At 46.7% G+C, this 22,589-nt stretch overlaps 1 protein-coding gene across 3 annotated transcripts in view; it reads left to right on the forward strand.

The window, feature by feature from the left end:
• MSH3 (mutS homolog 3) overlaps positions 1 to 22,589 on the forward strand; it is a 534,775-nt gene that overhangs the window by 391,591 nt on the left and 120,595 nt on the right. For all 3 annotated transcript variants that reach the window (XM_063963915.1, XM_063963914.1, XM_063963916.1), the window contains exon 16: positions 6,356 to 6,420. In XM_063963915.1, the coding sequence (XP_063819985.1) occupies positions 6,356 to 6,420 (65 nt within the window). The remainder of the gene's footprint in view (positions 1 to 6,355; positions 6,421 to 22,589) is intronic.

The raw sequence follows: 22,589 nt of genomic DNA on the forward strand, positions 1-22,589 counted from the left end.
TTACGTTGGGAAACACCCCCTAGGGTGGATAAAGCGCTCACACGTTTGTCTAAAAAGGTGGCACTACCGTCCCAGGATACGGCCGCCCTTAAGGAACCTGCTGATAGAAAGCAGGAGGCGATCCTGAAGTCTGTATATACACACTCAGGCATTATATTTAGACCAGCTATTGCGTCAGCATGGATGTGCAGTGCTGCCGCTGCGTGGTCAGATAAACTGTCAGAAAATATTGACACATTAGACAGAGACACGATTCTGCTAACAATTGACCATATCAAAGACTCAGTCTTATACATGAGAGATGCACAGAGGGAAATCTGCCGGCTGGCATCTAAAGTAAGTGCATTATCCATCTCTGCTAGGAGATGCTTATGGACTCGCCAGTGGACTGGAGATGCAGATTCCAAAAGGCACATGGAAGTTTGCCTTATAAAGGGGAGGAATTATTTGGGGATGGTCTCTCCGACCTAGTTTCCACAGCAACATCTGGGAAGTCAGCATTTTTACCCCATGTCCCCGCACAGCCTAAGAAGGCGCCATTTTATCAGGTTCAGTCCTTTCGGACCCAGAAAAACAAGCGGGGAAAAGGAGGGTCTTTTCTGTCTAGAGGCAGAGGTAGGGGAAAAAGGCTGCAGCAAACAGCAGGTTCCCAGGAACAAAAGTCCTCCCCCGCTTCCTCTTCCAAGTCCGCCGCATGACGGTGGGGCTCCACAGGCGGAGCCAGGTACGGTGGGGGCCCGCCTCATGAATTTCAGCGATCAGTGGGCTCGCTCACAGGTGGATCCCTGGATCCTTCAAATAGTATCTCAGGGATACAAGCTGGAATTCGAGGCGGCTCCACCCCACCGGTTCCTAAAATCTGCCTTGCCGATTGCTCCCTCAGACAGGGAGGCGGTGCTAGCAGCGATTCACAAGCTGTATTCCCAGCAGGTGATAATCAGGGTACCCCTACTTCAACAAGGCCGGGGTTACTATTCCACACTATTTGTGGTGCCGAAACCGGACGGTTCGGTGAGACCCATTTTAAATTTGAAATCCTTGAACACATACATAAAAAAATTCAAGTTCAAGATGGAATCGCTCAGGGCGGTTATTGCAAGCCTGGACGAGGGGGATTACATGGTATCCCTGGACATCAAGGATGCTTACCTGCATGTCCCCATTTACCATCCTCACCAGGAGTACCTCAGATTTGTGGTACAGGATTGCCATTACCAATTCCAGACGCTGCCGTTTGGACTCTCCACGGCACCGAGGGTATTTACCAAGGTTATGGCGGAAATGATGATACTCCTTCGAAAAAAGGGAGTTTTAATTATCCCATACTTGGACGATCTCCTAATAAAGGCACGATCCAAGGAACAGTTGTTAGTGGGAGTAGCACTATCTCAGGAAGTGCTGCGCCAGCACGGCTGGATTCTGAATATCCCAAAGTCACAGCTGGTCCCCACGACATGTCTAATGTTCCTGGGAATGATTCTGGACACAGTCCAGAAAAAAGTGTTTCTCCCGGAGGAGAAAGCCAGGGAGTTGTCTTCTCTAGTCAGAGACCTCCTAAAACCAAAACAGGTATCGGTGCATCACTGCACGCGGGTCCTGGGAAAGATGGTAGCTTCTTACGAAGCAATTCCATTCGGCAGGTTCCATGCCAGAATTTTTCAGTGGGACCTGTTGGACAAGTGGTCCGGATCGCATCTTCAGATGCATCGCTTGATAACCCAGTCCCCAAGAACCAGGGTGTCTCTTCTGTGGTGGCTGCAGAGTGCTCATCTTCTGGAGGGCCGCAGATTCGGCATACAGGACTGGGTCCTGGTGACCACGGATGCCAGCCTACGAGGCTGGGGGGCAGTCACAAAGGGAAGAAACTTCCAAGGACTATGGTCAAGTCAGGAGATTGCCCTTCACATAAATATTCTGGAACTAAGGGCCATTTACAATGCCCTAAGTCAAGCAAAATCCCTGCTCCTACACCAGCCGGTGCTGATCCAGTCAGACAACATCACGGCAGTCGCCCATGTGAATCGACAGGGCGGCACAAGAAGCAGGATGGCAATGGCAGAAGCCACAAGAATTCTCCGATGGGCGGAGAATCATGTACTAGCACTGTCAGCAGTGTTCATCCCGGGAGTGGACAACTGGGAAGCAGACTTTCTCAGCAGGCACGACCTCCACCCGGGAGAGTGGGGACTTTATCCAGAAGTCTTCCAAATGATTGTAAATCAATGGGGTCGTCCACAGGTGGACATGATGGCGTTCGCCTAAACAAAAAACTAGAGAGGTATTGCGCCAGGTCAAGAGACCCTCAGGCGATAGCTGTGGACGCTCTAGTGACACCGTGGGTGTACCGGTCAGTTTATGTGTTCCCTCCTCTACCTCTCATACCAAAGGTATTGAGAATAATAAGAAAGCGAGGAGTAAACACAATTCTCGTGGTTCCGGATTGGCCAAGAAGAGCGTGGTACCCGGAACTTCAAGAGATGATCTCAGAGGACCCGTGGTCTCTGCCGCTCAGACAAGACCTGCTACAGCAGGGGCCCTGTCTGTTCCAAGACTTACCGCGGCTGCGTTTGACGGCATGGCGGTTGAACGCCGGATCCTGAAGGAAAAGGGCATTCCGGAGGAAGTCATTCCTACACTTATTAAAGCCAGGAAAGAGGTCACAGCAACTCATTATCACCGCATATGGCGGAAGTATGTTGCATGGTGTGAGGCCGAAAAGGCCCCAACGGAGGAATTTCAACTAGGTCGATTTCTGCATTTCCTGCAAGCAGGAGTAAATATGGGCCTAAAACTGGGCTCCATTAAGGTACAGATCTCGGCTCTGTCGATTTTCTTTCAAAAAGAACTAGCTTCAGTACCTGAAGTTCAGACATTTGTTAAAGGAGTGCTGCATATTCAGCCCCCGTTTGTGCCCCCTGTGGCACCTTGGGATCTCAACGTGGTGTTGAGTTTCTTAAAATCACATTGGTTTGAACCACTAAAAACCGTGGATCTGAAATATCTCACGTGGAAGGTGGTTATGTTATTGGCCTTGGCTTCTGCCAGGCGAGTATCAGAATTGGCGGCTTTGTCCTGTAAAAGCCCTTATCTGATTTTCCATATGGATAGGGCAGAATTGAGGACTCGTCCCCAGTTTCTCCCAAAGGTGGTGTCAGCGTTTCACCTGAACCAGCCTATTGTGGTGCCTGCGGCTACTAGGGACTTGGAGGACTCCAAGTTGCTAGACGTTGTCAGGGCACTGAAAATATATGTTTCCAGAACGGCTGGAGTCAGAAAATCTGACTCGCTGTTTATCCTATATGCACCCAACAAGCTGGGTGCTCCTGCTTCTAAGCAGACTATTGCTCGTTGGATTTGTAATACAATTCAGCTTGCACATTCTGTGGCAGGCCTGCCACAGCCAAAATCTGTCAATGCCCATTCCACAAGGAAGGTGGGCTCATCTTGGGCGGCTGCCCGAGGGGTCTCGGCTTTACAACTTTGCCGAGCTGCTACTTGGTCAGGGGCAAACACATTTGCAAAATTCTATAAATTTGATACCCTGGCTGAGGAGGACCTGGAGTTCTCTCATTCGGTGTTGCAGAGTCATCCGCACTCTCCCGCCCGTTTGGGAGCTTTGGTATAATCCCCATGGTCCTTACGGAGTTCACAGCATCCACTAGGACGTCAGAGAAAATAAGAATTTACTCACCGGTAATTCTATTTCTCGTAGTCCGTAGTGGATGCTGGGCGCCCATCCCAAGTGCGGTTTATCTGCAATACTTGTACATAGTTACTGTTAACTAAATCGGGTTATTGTTGAGCCATCTGTTGAGAGGCTCTGTTGTTTCATACTGTTAACTGGGTTTCATATCACGAGTTGTACGGTGTGATTGGTGTGGCTGGTATGAGTCTTACCCGGGATTCAAAATCCTTCCTTATTGTGTACGCTCGTCCGGGCACAGTATCCTAACTGAGGCTTGGAGGAGGGTCATAGTGGGAGGAGCCAGTGCACACCAGGTAGTCTAAGATCTTTCTAGAGTGCCCAGCCTCCTTCGGAGCCCGCTATTCCCCATGGTCCTTACGAAGTTCCCAGCATCCACTACGGACTACGAGAAATAGAATTACCGGTGAGTAAATTCTTATTTTCAATTACATAGAATAACATTTATTCATAAAAGTACAGAATAAAACATAGTACGTCTTTGTGATTTTACAGAGGACGTCATCGTATATATCCGGTTATACATTCAGTTTTTAGTGTATTTCTTTGTTGAAACATACAATACAGAAGTAGAAACAATACATCGACCCAACGCGTTGACATGGTCATTGTCGACGTTTTGACAATATCCCCATATATCGCTACATGGCATATAAAGGATCAGTAATACATAACAGCTAACATAGCACTAACCCAGAAGCCCCGCTGGAGCTGCTGAGGGCTGCCAGGGACAATAGAACAACATTCTAAAGTGCCGACATTGCACCACTGTCTACATGGTGGCTGTAGACATACCATACCCAATCCATATACAGTATGTATATACTGTGTGTGCGTGTATGTATGTATGTGAATAAATAAATATATATATATATATATATATATATATATATATTAGTCCAGTTGTCCGGCACTCAATTGGTTAATTCAACTTTGCTTGCTGCGGTGCCCTCTTAAGCCATATGAGCTATTTGTAGATGCAGTATGTAAGCGGCACTCACCAGGCTGAAGAGTTTAAAGTAAAATGTCCTTTATTGGAATCCTATGTTTCGGGGACAATCCCCCGTCGTCGGGGACAGCGGCACAGAGTATATCAGGAGACAGCATAACTCCGGAATTGCTGGACCCATGTATTCCAAAATTGGTACACATCTGCCTTACACTCTAGAAACAAACACTGTGGGAGGGGGGGGGGAGACACCCCTAGCACCCCTAGGGGTGATGCAGCAGCACTGAGTATTTCAGCAGACAGCATAACTCTGGAATGCCTGCAGCAGTTTACACAAAAATTGGTACACATATGACTTTCACTCTGGAAACAAACACTGTGGGGGTCAGGCACCCCTAGGGGTGGGACAACAGCACAGAGTATGTCCGCAGACAGCATAACTGTGGAAGGCCTGGAGCACTTTACACCAAACTTGGTACACATCTTACTTATAATCTGGGAACAAAGTCCATGGGGGTTAGACACCCCTAGGCGTGGGACAGCAGCAGAGAGTATTTCAGCAGACAGAATAACTTTGGAATGCCTGGAGCAATTTACACCAAACTTGCTACACATATGACTTACACTCTGGGAACAAACAGTGTGGGGGTAACACACCACTAGCACCCCTAGGGGTGGGCCAGCAGCACAGACTATATCAGCACATGCATGATATGTCAGCGATGACAGGGCTGCATGTGACAGGGGCAGTGACATTATGTGAGGAGGGGAATGCAGGTAGCACAAACCCACACACTGATTGTTATATAGTGGAAGTAGCACGGTCCCCCAGCAGCACAGAGTATATCAGGAGATACATAATGTGCTGCGCTATATAAGAAACTGTAAAAAGATTGATAATTTCACAGGGGCACTGACATAATGTGAGGAGGGGAATGGAGGCAGCAGGAAGCCACAGACTGAGAGTTGTATAGTGGGAAGACCAGGGTCCCACTATACAACTCTCAGACCAAAAAGGGTCTGGCCACTACACAAAGTGCGTCAGGAAAGCAAGATATGCTTATATACTAGATCTCCAACCAAAGTAAATTAACGAACAACTATCATTCTAATTTACCATCCTCATCCCTTAGCAAAGCACGGGTATTCAGCTATCTACAATGTTATTTATACTGTGTGTTTAATAATTAAATTCATTTTTGTAAACAGACATTCTTAAAATCCCGGGCAATGCTGGGTACTCCAGCTAGTTTTATATATATATATATATATATCCACATTGTGGCTAATTGATTGATCGTCAGTTTTATATAATGTTACCCTTCAGCCCAGGCATCTCATGTCAAAAATACTGTAAACACAGATAGATACTTATTCTTATTCTGAAGAATTGTATACTAGAGTAATACTAGCCTTCTCTTTGTAATGTTATAAATTACAAACTAACAGTGGGACTAATGCAGTGCACCTCAGAGGATACATTGCTGTGACTGAACTTGCACTAGAATAGCGTGTATTACTGCTGCAGGCTGCATGTTGTCACATTCCAACATTTACCAGCGTATCAAATGCTACCTGTTGCATCTTTCCTTCTCCCAATTATATCTGCGTAGACTTGATGTGATAAGTATGTACATTGGAAGATGCCAGGTAAGAGATTTATACTCATGGTAGATAATACCTTTAACATATTTTTCTTTTAGTTTTTAATCGAAATAAAGAATTCTTTGCTGTGCAGTGTACCATCTGACTGGGTTACTGTAAGTAGGTATGTTATTACTGTGTTTCCATCAATTGTTAATGTTTTATTGTAGTTGTTTTTGCAGCGGGGTACATTGGTATTCCACAGGGAATAACATTGGGGGTGTAGAGTAGGATCTTGATCTAAGGCATCCAACAGGCTAAAAGCTTTGACTGTTCCCAAGATGCTCAGCGCCGCCTCCTCTATAACCCCGCCTCCGTGCACAGGAGCTTATTTTGTAAGTTGGTGCCTGCAGTGCAGGCAGCTAACAGGCAGAGCTGCTCCAGCAGCCCTAAGAAGAGCTATTTTAAAGAAGATAGAAGACTTCAAGGGTTGCAGCAGAGGCACTCTAGTTATAGATATCATTCTGATATCTCCTGCTGCAGCTCCATCACCTCCCCCAGCGGCGCTGTATACTCCCGCGTCCCTGGTTGCCGGGTACTTACAGCGGAGCCTCCGGTTCTTCACCCAGGGCGCACACACACTAACCGAAGTTCTCCGGATCGCATGGCTGCACTCAGGGAGGAGGTAAGAGGGTCCCCCAGGCAGGACCCGCTGGAAATCGCGATCCACCGCGGCCATTAGGAGGCGGGCCGCACGCGCTGGCATGGACACTGTGGCAGTATGGGGACCCCACTAGACCACCAGGGCAAGGGCACAGGTCGGATTAGGCTATAATCCATTTTATTAAGGCCCGCAGCACCCGGTGGTGAAGTCCAGCAAGGGGATAAGGCTCTGGCCTGTAGACCATCCCCCAGCCCCTGGGCGCCATTTAGAGTAAATGTTCCCGCCCTGGAGCTGCATCTCTGTCTCCCTCACTCCCTGTCAGCGTTTGGGCACCATTACACAGCTGCGCTGATTCTGGGACTGCTGGGTGATGCCTCCTCTGTAAAGCCGCCTGCATCATCAGCGCTGTGCATTTACAGGACACTTAAGTATTCTACATGTTGTTTAGACAGTGTTAGTTAAGAACAAGTGCATACTTCAGGGTTATTTAGTACAAGTACCCTGTGATATTCATCCAGTTTTTACTGTGCATTGATATATCTGTTTATATACATAGCTTTACTCAGTAATAGTATTGCTAGTCCAGTGCAGTTTTATTGTTTGTCATAATTCCTGCATTGTACATGTGACTGTGTGTGCATATAGCTGCTGGGTGATTTCTACTCCGTGTATCTCACTCCTACTGCTATCACTATATTCTGTAACCTGAGGGGGCTCTGTGCGTCAGGGTTATTAGATAATATAGGTATTTCACAGGATATACGCATTTTGTATTTTCCTCTGTGTTTTTCAGTCACATTTTACCTCAGAAATCCTCTTTGTGCTGTCACACTGCACGGGGTGTTTGTGTTAGGTATTATATCTGCTGATATTGTACTGTGTCGCCCGTGGTGTACGCTTTCATATCATGTCAGGTACAGGGGGCGATGGGTCTGGAGCTGATTCCGCCGTGCGCGGTTTTGATGTCCCAGATACATTTGATAACATGTCTGCGGAGGGTTCAGGTTCTGGGGGTTCTGTACCCCCTAGTCAGTTTGTAAAAACGGGGGCACATCAGGGCCCGCCTTGGTCTGCCTTTTCTAATTTACTGACTACGCTGGTAACTAGACTTGCACCCCCTATGGGACCTACTGTGCCTTATCAGCATTATATGGTCCCTGCGGTTAATCCGCCATGGACAGATGCTCTGTCCACTCAGTTACAGCACTTGAATAACTCTTTGGATAAACGTATTCCTGACCCTCGCCTGCCTAAGACTAAACCTAAGAAGTTCTCTAAGCGGGCTGTTACTTCCTCTCAATCCATGGATGTTCTAGATACCTCTTCCGATGAAGATGGCGTGTATACTGACCCCACAGACTCTGATCCTGACGTTTCTGATGGGGAATCTGTTTCACAGGTGGATGTTCCTGATCTATTAGAGGCTATCAGGCTCATTCTTCAGATTGATGATGATCCTGAGCCTGCTACTACATCTAAGAAACCGGACAGGTTTAAATGTCAGAAGGTTACTAAATTGGTTTTACCTCATTCTGACCACTTAGTTGACATACGTCAGGAATCCTGGGAGAACCCAGGAAAGAAATTCACCCCGCACAAGAAGATGCTGGCCCGCTATCCCCTTGCGGCAGAATTGAGTAAAAATTGGGAAACGCCACCGCCAGTGGATTCGCAAATCGCTCGGCTGGTGTTGTCATCTGCTCTGCCTGTCACTACCTTCACTTCTCTCAAGGAGCGTGTGGAGGGCTGCTTAAAAGCTATCTATACCCTTTCAGGGGCTGCGCATAGGCCCACCATTGCGGCTACTTGGGCCTCAGAAGCTATTGAGGCGTGGGCTCAGGAAATAGAGGCTGAATTTCCATCCAATTTTTCTGAACATGCCAGACAATGTCTCTCTTATATTGTCACGGCATCTCATTACATTAAAGAAGCAGCTTCAGATGCAGGTGTTCTGGCGGCCAAGGCTGCTACGACATCCATTTTTGCTCGCCGTATTCTCTGGTTGCTGTCCTGGTCGGTGGACTTGGACTCTAAGAAAACCCTGGAGGTGCTCCCGTTTAAAGGAAACATCCTCTTTGGTGAGGATCTCAACAAGATTGTCGCTGACTTGGCGTCTGCTAAGACTGCATGTCTACCTAGTACTACTACTTCGGCCCCAAAGGCTAAGAGTACTTCCTTTCGTTCTTTTCGCCCTCCGGGTAAAGCAAAGGGTCAGGCGTTCCCGAAACAGTCTTGCACTTCCAAAACCACCAAGCCTAAGCCTAAACGTGCCTGGGCTGCCCTTCAGCCGTCTTCCAAATATAACAAACCTGCAGCATGACAGGGCGGGCCTCCCCCTCGGGGATCCCAGGGTGGGAGGCCAACTTCTACAGTTCACCCAGGTATGGTTGAAGACCACTTCAGACGCTTGGGTACGGTAAGTCGTCACTCACGGATACGCTATATCCTTCAAGACACGTCCCCCTCCTTGCTGTTGCCTGAGGGACATCCCTTCGGATCAGGTGAAGGCAACAACTCTGTTTAGTGGTACAATCCCTCCTGGTAGTGTCGGTGCCTCTGGCTCAGAGGGGCAGGGGGTACTATTCAACGCTGTTCCTAGTCCCTAAACCGAATGATTCCTCCCGGCCCATTCTCGACCTCAAATCTTTAAACAAGTTTGTGAGGCTCTCCAAGTTTCGTATGGAGACCTTCTCTCTATTGTCCTGGCTTTGGAACCAGGGGACTATATTGTATCCCTGGATATACAGGATGCTTTCCTTCATATCCCTATTGTCATGTCACATCAGCAATACCTGCGGTTTGCTATTGGCAATCTCCATTACCAATTCCGGGCCTTACAGTTTGGTCTGATCACAGCTCCGCAAATTTTCACCAAGGTCCTGGCAGTTATGACGGCTTCACTCCGCTGTCGGGGCATCAGGATCCTGCCATATCTGGACGACCTGCTGATCCTGGCCAACTCCCCAGAAGTTCTACTCCGTCATTTGGATCTGACAGTCCAGTTTCTGCAAGCCCACGGGTGGCTCATCAACTGGAAGAAATCATCCCTGGCCCCTGCACAGAGCATGGTGCATCTGGGAGCATTGTTGGACACACACAACCAGCGGTTGTTTTTGTCACAGGAGAAAGTCCTGAAGCTTCAGGACAAGATACGTTGCTTTCTTTTTCGTCCACCTGTGTTGATACACTCGGCGATGCAAGTACAAGGCCTCATGGTGTCGGCTTTCGACATGGTGGAGTATGCTCAGTTTCATTCCCGCCCTCTGCAGAAACTGATTCTTGCCAAGTGGGATGGCCTGCCTCACCGGATCAGGTCTCAAATGATCTCCTTGTCTCCGGAGGTCCGTCTGTCACTGACCTGGTGGCTGCAGGACCAATGTTTGAGCAGGGGTCGTCACTTCTGGATCTCCAACTAGGTCCTTCTGACGACGGATGCCAGTCTGAGGGGTTGGGGCGCGGTGTTGGAGCAACACTCTCTTCAGGGTCGGTGGACCAGGGAGGAGTCTCTCATCCCGATAAACATTCTGGAATTGCTGGCGGTGTTCAATGCTCTGAAACTGGCCCAGCATCTGGTACTGAACAGGCCTGTTCAAGTACAGTCAGACAACGCCCCCATGGTGGCATACATAAATCATCAAGGCGGCACTCGAAGCCGCTTAGCAATGTTGGAAGTGTCAAAGATTCTTCAATGGGCGGAACGCCATCTGCCAGCCATATCGGCAGTGTTCAATCCGGGGGTCCTCAACTGGGAAGCGGACTTCCTCAGTCATCAGGACGTACACGCCAAAGAGTGGAGCCTTCATCCAGAAGTATCCTAGTACACTCCTAGTGGACAAGTGGGGCCTACCACATGTAGACCTGAAGTCGTCTCGACACAATCACAAGGTTCTGGTTTTCGGAGCAAGAACAAGGGATCCTCAAGCAGCATTTGTGCACGCACTGGCTATTCCATGGAACTTTTGGCTGCCGTACGTGTTCCCTCCGGTGTCACTCCTGCCCAGAGTAGTGAGGAAGTTCAAGCAGGAAGGAGGAATCATTCTTCTAATAGCTCCAGCGTGGCCCAGACGGCATTGGTTCTCAGACCTACAGGGTCTCTCGCTAGAGCGTCCTCTTCTACTTCCGCAACGACCAGACCTCCTCGTTCAGGGCCCTTGTGTTTATCAGGATTTAGCCCGACTGGCTTTGACGGCGTGGCTCTTGATGCTTCCATACTGAGGGCCGAAGGGTTTTCTGAGGTGGTCATTCACACTATGTTTGAAGGCCCGTAAGCCGGCTTCGGCTCGAAGTTACCATAGGGTCTGGAATGCTTACTTTGCTTGGTGCGTATCTAACAATCATGACGTTTACAAGTTTAGTACGGCCAAACTTTTCCTACAACAGGACCTGGACTTGGGCCTTCGGCTGGCCTCCATCAAGGTTCATATTTCTGCCTTGTCGGTATGATTTCAGAGGAAAGTTGCAACTCTGGCTGATGTTCATACATTCACTCAGGGTATTTTACGGATTCAACCTCCCTATGTCCCACCTGTGGCTCCTTGGGATTTGTCGGTGGTTCTGGAGGCTTTGTAAGAGTCTCCGTTTGAACCTCTTGAATCTGCGGACCTTAAGTGGCTTTCCCTCAAGGTCTTGTTTCTGCTGGCTATTGCCTCTGCTAGACGGGTATCAGATTTGGGTGCCTTGTCTTGTAGGTCCCCCTATCTGATTTTTCACCGTGACCAGGCGGTTCTTCGAACGCGCCCTGGTTATCTACCTATGGTGGTGTCTTCTTTCCACCTTAACCAAGAGATTGTGGTTCCGGCCTTTGTCGCTCCGGATTTATCCTCCAAAGAGTGGTCTTTGGATGTGGTACGGCTCTCCGTATCTACAGTATGTGAAGAGGACATCCTCCATTAGGAAGTCTGATTCTCTCTTTGTACTGTTTGGTTTTCACAAACGTGGCTGGCCTTCTAACAAGCAGTCCTTGGCCAGATGGATTAGAATGGTGATTCTAATAAGGTTCATAAGGTGACACGTTCATAAGGTTCTATGCCTTCGATACTTCCGCCTCCCAGGATGCTTCCTTTGGACGCCGGGTTCTTGTGCCTGCTACAGTGTGTCCCCTCCCATGAGAAACTGCTTTGGGGCATCCCCGATGCTATTCCCTGTGGAATACCAGTGTACCCCGCTGCAGAAAAGGAGATTTATGGTAAGAACTTACCGTTGTTGAATCTCTTTCTGCGAGGTACACTGGATTCCACAGGGCGCCCGCCCTGACACACTTACCTTCTTTGGGTTGGTATGGCATCAGGGCCGGTTCCGGGGCTTCTGGCGCCCCGGGCGACATTAGGGGGCGTGGCTTCATACAGGGGGCATGGTCAGTTACGCCCCCTGTACTGTTGTAGGATGTGCGGTGCGCAATGATGTCATTGCGCACCGCACGGCAAAGGTCCTCTCCACGAAGGTAAACCAGACGCTAAGCGTCTAGTTCCCTTCGTGGAGAGGACCTTTGCTGAGCGGTGCACGATGACGTCAACGCGCACCGCACATCATTACAGTGAAGGTCCTCACCAGGCGTCTAGTTTCCCTTCACAGCGGGCAGCCCACGAAGGGAAACTAGACGCATAGCGTCTAGTTTCCCTTCACAGCGGGCTGCGGCAGCGGGGGGCACCACAGCAGCAGCGGATCTTGCCATGGTGCAGCGCCCTCCGGAAGGCGGCGCTCGGGCAAAAGTCCTGCTTGCCCGTGGCAAGATCCGCTACTGTATGGCATTAGCCGCTGATACCTTCTCCCGTCGTGAGAATGTGGTGTCTGTGGCTACTAACTGTTGTCGTCTCTTTTACCTGCTACTGCATTGGACTGATTAACAAAACTGAGCTCCTGTGCACGGAGGCGGGGTTATAGAGGAGGCAGCGCTGAGCATCTTGGGAACAGTCAAAGCTTTTAGCCTGTTGGTGCCTCGGATCAAGATCCTACTCTACACCCTCGATGTTATTCCCTGTGGAACCCAGTGTACCTCGCAGAAAGAGATTTAACAAGGGTAAGTTCTTACCATAAATCTCCTTTTTTTTGTTGTATTTGTTAACATTTTAATTAGTCGTAACAAATATAACAAACGTAAAATCAATAAATATTTTTCTGTGTTCTCCATATGGGAGTTCTCCATAGGGTTATTTTGCCTCTCTCATTTTCCACTAGGTAGAAGTACTTGATATTACTATTTGTCTTCAAGTAATTGTGTATCACGGCTTATATAACTGTGGCATTGAATGGGGAATTCAGTTCATAGTGTTTCGCAGGCAAAGTCACTTAACAATCAGTATTTTCCAAATTAACAAAGGTTTTCCACCTTAATAGATAATGATGCTGGACTTCACTATGGCTGGCAGTACAGTGTTATGAATTGAATTTCCCATAAAATTGTATAGTTAAACAGATGTACTGTATAGTAGGAAAAGTTTGTAATGTAAATTGCCCATAAAAAGTCTTTGGCCCATATGTACTAAGCATTGGAGAGTGATAAAGTGGAGAGAGAAACTACCAGCCAATCAGCTCCTAAGTGCTGTGTTACAGGCTGTGTTTGGAAAATGACAGTTACAAGCTGATTGGTTTGTACTCTGTCTCCACTTTATCACTCTCCAAGGCTTAGTACATCTGCCCCTCAGTGTTGGCTCATTCACACAGGCACTGAAAACATCTCTAGTTAAAGCATAGAGAATACCTTGTACTTAAGCACATTCTTTAAAGCCTTTCAATGCTTCCATGCAGTATAATGTACTACATGTTCATAAGCATTCCCACAGAACTCCATTATGTTTTTGTCAAGCGTTTTCTTTCTCCGGAAGGGACCACAGGTTATCCAAAGGATAACATTGGGATATGATGAAGCGACAGTGATTTGCACCAATCGGTCAAAGCTTTTTGGCCTCCCAGCATGCAACAGACCCGTCCATACTGTATATCCCTGGCTCAGGCAAATCAGTTTTTGTTTGGTGCGGCAGGAGCCGGACCATGGTCAGAGGGCTGCTGTTTTTTTTAGCATCCCTAAGCTTTTATTTTATTTTTATAATCTTACTATTTTTTCTTGAGTGATCTTTCTAAAAAGCGTCTTATACGTACCTTAGAAAGAGTCGATCCAACAACTCTCCGCCGGGTCGCGACAACGCATACCCACAAGTACAGTACAGTGCTGTTTCAGCGGGCGTCTGTGTTGGATATACTAGCAGGTCCAGCAGACGTTACCAGGCTGTGGCCGGAGCACAGGGAGAAGGTAAGGCATCGGTTCTGCTTAGAAGGGGGAATACAGACACAGCCGCAGGGTTTTCGGAGGAGACTACCAAACAGTCACTGACGCGGCTGCCACCTCGGGTGCACCAGCGCAGAGCCGGCCTTAGGCATAGGCAAACTAGGCAAATGCCTAGGGCATTTGGTAAGCTTAGGGGCACCAGCAGCTTCTGCTAATTAAAATGATATGCGGCATGCCTATATTCTGTGTGTGACTGCGGCTGTATCTGCATACGAAATGCTACATTGCAGTTTATTGCTTGAAATCACTGTAATGTAGCATTCGTATGCAGATACAGCCACAGTCGCACACAGAATATAGGCATGCAACATATCATTTTAATCAGCAGAAGCTGCTTGTGCATCCTAGCCACATAGTAATGCAAATAATATGATACATTTTCATAAACAAAAGGCACCCGACGTTAGCAGAGCTGCCAGCTGACTCATGCCAGGCATCTCCTGCAGAACTAGCGGCGGTGCTAGGGGGCACCAGCTAAAATCTTGCCTAGGGCATCATATTGGTTAAGGCCGGCTCTGCACCAGCGCTAGTCCTTAGGGATCATAGGCTCCAGGAATAGTATGAGGCCGCGATCCCTAGGGTTGATGTCAGCAGTGGGAAGTCAGACGCTCTCCTGGACGCCCCGGTTTCCTCCGAGTCTCCTGCCATGAACTGTTTCTCGCTTCCATCTCAGACGCTGTACACGAAGGAGACCCAGTCGCAGCATAGGCGGCTGTGTGACGGGTGCGTCTGTGTTCACTATATGTTCATGGAGCGGCAGTGTACACTAGTAGCGTCTGGATCCACTCAGCGTTCGCAAATGTATTGATCAGTCCTGGAAGTGGGGCAAGTCTTCCTGTATCCCACTGTAATGAGTACGGGTAATACAGCACTAAGTCTATATCTACCTTTTTGAGTACGAATAGTTAGATAAGTGCCTATTGCATACGAGTCTGTATACTATTACTGTTGTTTCTTTCACTATGTGTCTGAATACAGTAGTTCTGTTTAAACATGATTCATTAATATGTTCTCCTACATACTTGAAATGTAGTTGTAGCTGATGATGTGCTCATATTGCTTATTATACTAATGTATAACATGTGACTGACTGCTAGTGTGATTGCTGACTTTACTATTTACTTTTTTCTATTCCAATCCTCAATGCTGGTGCATGGGTAGGGTCGGATTGTAGGTCACTTTAAAAAGCTTAAAGTGATTGCAGTCACAAATTGTGTAGTACACTGTTGAAGTGTTGATTATTTGTCATGTCTAAGAGCGGCAAAGTTGAGGAAGATACACTCACAGCAACACCAACACTCATATCATGTTTGTCTTGCAAAGCTGTGTTAACGTCTCTGGATCTGGTTCAGGATGGTTTGTGTGCAAATTGTTTTAGCTTTCACCAGGGTTTCATCCAGTATAGCTGATTGGATAATTCCTGCAACTCCTGTACCAGGGATAGGTTACACGATTAACCCTTACATGCAGCTTCCCACCTGCGGTTTATAACTTCCAGCAGCAACCTTTCAAAAGAAACAGGCTGATAAGCCAGTGGTAAGTAAATCTTCATCCTCACAGGTTACACATGTTTCAGATGAATATTCATTGGAAGATGAAAGCTCATTAAATTCTACTTCGGCATACAAAGAGGAAGGTCTCAGCTCAGTGGATATAGCTGAGTTAATTAAAGCCATTTTATCATTGGAGGAATCAGCAGAGCCTGTGTTAAAAACCAAGGCATCTGTGTTTAAACGTCCCAAAACAGTTAAGACTGAGTTTCTGGGGTCAGTTCAGCTGACGGAAATCATGAAAGAGGCTTGGCCTACGCCCAATAAGAAGTTTAGAATTCCTAAGAAATGGAATTCCAATTATCCTCCTCCAGCTGGGGATTGTTTAAAATGGGGGGTGGCTCCTAAAGTAGATAGTCGATTAGTGCGAAAATCTACATTACCTTTGCCTTCAACATCATTAAATGATGTCACGGATAGGAGAGTGGATGGTTTTTTAAAAAAAAAACATTTTTTCCCTGTCTGGGGCAGTCATAAGGCCAGCCATGGCTTCAGCTTGGATGGCAAAGGCAGTGGCTGCCTGGGCTGATGCATTGGAGGGGGATTTTTCAATAGCATCTAGAGAGCAAACATCCCATATAGCACATACTGTATAAAACAGGCTGCAATGTTCTTGGAAGAAGCAGCATTAGATATGGGTATTATTGCCTCCAGGGCATCAGCTTCAACAATAGCTGCTCGCAGAGCAGTTTGGCTAAGTACGTGGAAAGCTGATTCAGAATCTAAGAAGGTTTTGGAATCTTTGCCTTTTTCTGGAGATATTCTTTTTGGTAAAGAATTGACAGATATTTTGGAGTCAGAAGCAGACTCCAAGAAGGTAAAGTTTCCTTCCACATACAATTTCAAACCTAAAGTTCCGGCTTTTCGGCCTTTTCAATTTCAAGGAAAAGCTAAAGGCAAAAGTGATGGCAGGCAGTCCCAATACAACAAGTCTGGTGAGACTAAAAAGCATTGGGCTACCAGAGGACCGGTTGGTAAAACAGATAATAAGCCATCAGCCTGATAGTGCGGGCCTCCACCTGGGGGATCCCAGGGTGGCGGGCCGACTTCTTCAGTTTGCACAGATCTGGCAGCAGTCTACAACAGATGCCTAGGTGCAGGAAGCAGTATCTCTAGGTTATGCTTTTTCCTTCAAGAAGCACCCTCCTCTAGGTTTTTTTGTACCAGCCCATCTCGGGTAGAGACGAAGGCCAGGGCTTTGCAAGAGGCAGTTCAGAAATTGCTTCAGTCAGGAGTAGTCATTCCAGTTCCTCCTACACAACGAGGACAGGGTTTTTACTCCAACCTGTTTCTAGTTCAGAAACCAAATGGGTCATTTCGGCCTATTCTCAATCTCAAAGTGCTGAACAAGTACATTTGGGTACCTCGGTTTCATATGGAGAGTTTAGATTCCATCATTTTGGCCATGGGATTATATGGTATCCCTGGATATACAGGGTGCTTACCTATATGTTCCTATAGCACTGTCCCATCAGTGCTATCTCAGGTTCGCTATCCTCCAACAGCATTTTCAGTTCCAGGCCCTACCTTTTGGGTTAGCCACAGCCCCCAGAGTATTTACCAAGATTATGGTGGTAATGGCAGCTTATCTCCGCCAGCAGTGGATAAGAATTTTTCCATACTTCGATCTTTTAATCCTGGCACAGTCGCAGGAATTGCTCCTATCTGTTCTGCAACATAGAATAACGTGTCTGCAAAGGCACGGGTGGCTCATAAATTGGGCAAATTTGTCTCTGGTTCCATCACAGTGGATGACTCACTTGGGGGCTGTACTGGATTCAAGTCTTTAGAGAGTAATTTTACCTCTGAACAAGATATCCAAAGTTCAGTCAAGGATTCAGGAGTTGCTACACAGTCAAAAGGTATCCATTCACGCAGCAATGCATGTGATGGGATTGATGGTGTCAACATTCGACTTGGTGGAGTATGCACAGTTCCACTCAAGGCCTCTGCAGCATCTGATTCTTGCCAGATGGAATGGGTTGCATCAGACGATAAAAACACAGACTATGGTTCTTACGATAGAAGTAAGAAGGTCATTAGCCTGGTGGCTACAGACATGCCATCTGGACAAGGAGAGACCCTTTTGGATATCAGACTGGGAAATTCTTGACAACAGATGCCAGTCTCCAGGGCTGGGGAGCATTGTCGGGAAGGATGTGTTTCCAGGGAAAATGGACCAAGGAAGAAGGTTGCCTGCCAATAAATATATTGGAACTTCGCGCCATATACAGTGGGGCAAAAAAGTATTTGGACAGCCACCGATTGTGCAAGTTGACCCACTTAAAAAGATGAGAGAGGTCTGTAATTTCCATCATAGGTACACTTCAACTGTGAGAGACAGAATCTGAAAAAAAATCCAGGAAATCGCTTTGTATGATTTTTAAACAATTTACTTATTGTATATTCTTGTGGAAAATAAATATTTGGAAACGCTACCAAGCAGCAAGATTTCTGGCTCTCACAGACCTGTTACTTCTTTAAGAAGCTCTTCTATCCTCCACTCGTTACCTGTATTAATGGCACCTGTTTGAACTGGTTATCTGTATAAAAGACACCTGTCCACACCCTCAAACAGTCAGACTGCTACCTCTCCACCATGGGCAAGACCAGAGAGCTGTCTAAGGAACCAGGGACAAAATTGTAGAGCTGCACAAGGCTGGGATGAGCTACTCGACAATAGGCAAGCAGCTTGGTGAGAAGAGATCAACTGTTGGCACGCAGCTTGGTGAGAAGAGATCAACTGTTGGCGCAATTATTAAAAAATGGAAGAAATACAAGATCACTGACAATCTCCCTCGACCTGGGGCTCCATGCAAGATCTCACCTCGTGGGGTATCAATGATCTTGAGAACGGTGAGGAATCAGCCCAGAACTACACGGGGGGACCTGGTCAATGACCTCAAGAGAGCTGGGACCACAGTCACACAAGTTAACACACTACATTGTCATGGATTGAAATCCTGCAGCGCCCAAAAGGTCCCCCTGCTTAAGCCAGTACATGTCCAGGCCCATGTAAAGTTTGCCAGTGACCATCTGGATGATACAGAGGAGGATTGGGAGAATGTAATGTGCTCAGATGAGAGCAAAATAAAACTTTTTGGTATAAACTCCACTCGCCGTGTTTGGAGGGAGAAGAATGATTAATCGCATCCCAAGAACACCATACCCACTGTGAAGCATGGGGGTGGAAACATCATGCTTTGGGGCTGCTTTTCTGCAAAGGGGACAGGATGACTGATCCGTATCAAGGAGAGGATGAATGGGGCCATGTATCGTGAGATTTTGGGCAAAAGCCTCCTTCCCTCAGTAAGAGCATTGAAGATGGAACGTGGCTGGGTCTTCCAGCATGACAATGACCCCAAACACACCGCCTGGGCAGCTAAGGAGTGGCTCCGTAAGAAGCATTTCAAGGTCCTGGAGTGGCCTAGCCAGTCTCCATACCTCAACCCAATAGAAAATCTGTGGAGGTAGTTGAAAGTCCGTGTTGCCTGACGACAGCCCCAAAACATGACAGATCTAGAGAAGATCTGCATGGAAGAGTGGGCCAAAATACCTGCTACAGTGTGTGCAAACCTGGTTAAGAACTACAGGAAACGTTTGACCTCTGTAATTTCCAACCGAGGTTATATTACAAAGTATTGAGTTAAACTTTTTGATTGTCCAAATATTTATTTTCCGCAAGAATATACAAATAAATTGTTTAAAAATCATACAAAGTGATTTCCTAATTTTTGGGGGGGTTTTTTCAGATTCTTCCTAGTTTTTTTTTTTTTTGTTTTTTTTTCAGATTCTGTCTCTCACAGTTGAAGTGTACCTATGATGGAAATTACAGACCTCTCACATTTTTTTTTAAGTGGGTCAACTTGCACAATCGGTAGCTGTCCAAATACTTTTTTGCCCCACTGTACATGGAACTGATTCAGGCACAGGACATTCTTCGTCGAAAACCAGTTCAGATCCGCTCGGACAATGCGACGGCAGTAGCGTACCTCAACCATCAGAAAGGAATTCACAGCTGAAAAGCGATGAAGGAGGTAAATCATATACTATAGTGGGCAGAACTTCATCATCCAGCCTTGTCCGCAGTGTTCGTACCGGGAGTCCTAAACTGGGAAGCGTATTTTCTCAGTCGACGGGCCATTCAGGCAAGCGAATGTGCTCTATACCCAGAGGTCTTCCAGACTCTAGTAGACAAGTGGGGGTTGCCAGAGATGGATCTTATGACGTCCCGTCAGAACAACAAAGTTCTCGCATACGGGTCAAGAACAAAGGATCCCGGAGCGATCTTTGTGGATGCCCTGTTGGTGAGATGGGACTTTCATCTGGCTTATGTGTTTCCTCCAATCACCCTATTACCCAGGGTGGTGAGAAAGATAAAGCAAGGAAAGGGTGCTGTGATACTAATAGCTCCGGCTTGGCCCAGAAGGCATTGGTACACAGATCTGCAGAGAATGTCGATGGATTCTCCACTCCTGCTCCCTCAATGTCCAGATCTACTAATGCAAGGGTCCCTGTTATCACAGACATCAGGATCGACTGTCTTTGACAGCGTTGCTCTTGAACCTCTATCTTGAAGTCAAGAGGATTCTCACAATAGGTAATTCAAACAATGCTCAGTGCAAGAAAACCTTCCTCAGCTCGCATTTATCACCGAATATGGCAAACCTATATTAATTGGTGCAGTGAACGGAAAATGGACCCTAGGGTCTTAGCATTCCTTCAGGCAGGAATGGACAAAGGTTTCAAGGTGGCCTCCATGAGAGTGCAAGTGTCAGCATTGACTGTATGGTTCCAAAAGAAAATTGCCAACTTTACAGGATGTGCGTACTTTTTTCATGGGAATGCTGCGCATTCAACCTCCTTTTGTTCCTCCTACAATGCCTTGGGACTTAAGTTTAGTCCTAAGGGCCCTTCAAGTTGCCCAATTTTAACCACTTAATAAAGTGGATCTTAAATGGTTGACAGCTAAAGTTCTCTTTCTACTGGCCATGGCGTCAGCTAGAAGAGTGTCCGATTTCGGGGCATTGTCATCTAGTTCTCCATTTCTGATTTTTTTTTATCCAGATAAAGCAGTTCTCCGAACTAGATCTTGGTATCTTCCCAAGGTGGTGTCTAAATTCCACCTTAATGAAGAAATTGTAGTCCCGGCTTTCCAGGTACCGGGCCTTTCTGCGTGAAATGCATCGTTGGACGTGGTCCGTGCCTTAAGGATCTATGTGGATCGTACCAGTGCCATCAGAAAGACAGATTCTCTCTTCATTCTCTACGGATTTCACAAGAGAGGATGGCCCGCTGATAAGCAAACACTGGCAAGGTGGCTTCGGATGACGATTTCAGAAGCATATTCTCAAGCTGATCTCCCTGTTCCGGCTAATGTCTCTGCTCACTCTACTCGTAAGGTAGGTCCTTCATGGGCAGCACAGCGTGGTGCTTCAGCAGAACAGATATGTAAGGCAGCCACATGGTCTTCCATTAACACATTCATTAGACATTATGCCATGGATACCTTTGCCTCTCATGACGCTGAATTTGGGCAAAGGATTCTCCTGTCCACTCAGGAGCGTCCGCACCACTAAATTGCTTTGGGAAATACCAATGTTATCCTTTGGATAACTTGTGGACCCTGCCGGAGAAATATATGTTATGGTAAGAACTTACCGTTGATAACGGTATTTCTCCTAAGTCCACAGGTTCCACAGGGATCCCACCCTAACGCACCTGATTTGAGGATCCTATTACTCACTAACCTCTTCCTTCTTGTACGGAAGGATGTGCATGTGTGTGCAGGTTTCACATTAGTAAATAGCATTTTTCTCTGTGCAATATCAAATAAGAATAGCCAGGCACCCAGTAAGGGCACAGTTATTGTGCAGCCTTACAGTTCTGGGTTTATGGGTTCATTTCCCAATAGGGCCCTAGCTGTTGTAGTCTGTATGTTCTTCCCTTATTTCTGTGGATTTTCTCTCCCCAGAGCTCACAAACAAACTGGTAGGTTTATTGGCTTCTTGCAGTATAACTGATTTGTGCGGCTGGGAATTTGGAATGCTCCACAGGGGCAGGGACTGCTGTGAGTGATTTATTATATATTGTTTGTTCAGCGCTGCTTAATTGGCTCTATGAAAATACAAATGATTTAAACAATAATAGTTACAAGCATTTTGATATATGCCTGCAGTGCTTTGCCTTGTACCGTCCTTAAATCATAACTCGATACAGGTGGGCTCACAATATTCATTAAATACGTTACCTCATCTATACTTACTAATGAGAGGCAACTAGGAGTAAATTTGAGGACTGGAAGGGAGTAAAATCCTGTCTGTATTTACATGTGGCTAGAATATTGGAGGAATGTTCCTCCGGTACACATTACATAGTGCAGTGTGTACAAGCATTTTGATATATGCCTGCAGTGCTTTGCCTTGTACCGTCCTTAAATCATAACTCGATACAGGTGGGCTCACAATATTCATTAAATACGTTACCTCATCTATACTTACTAATGAGAGGCAACTAGGAGTAAATTTGAGGACTGGAAGGGAGTAAAATCCTGTCTGTATTTACATGTGGCTAGAATATTGGAGGAATGTTCCTCCGGTACACATTACATAGTGCAGTGTGTAGTGGCTCACACTTATAAAGTACGGTACTGATGCCAAATGCGATGCTAAATTGGGTACAGAGATGGCTAAAGTCTGTACTGACATGCCCCTGTATCCAGATTAATAAGCAACGTGAGGAACGAGGAGTATAAGGCTGGACAGCTGTGGTGTAATAGCGATAGCTAGGCAATAGCTGTAGGAATCCTACCTTCAGTATGTTTATTTAAATATGCATTTATGTCAAGGAATAATTTC

The sequence above is a fragment of the Pseudophryne corroboree genome, chromosome 1 (genome assembly GCF_028390025.1).
Source record: "Pseudophryne corroboree isolate aPseCor3 chromosome 1, aPseCor3.hap2, whole genome shotgun sequence".
Lineage (NCBI taxonomy): Eukaryota > Metazoa > Chordata > Amphibia > Anura > Myobatrachidae > Pseudophryne > Pseudophryne corroboree.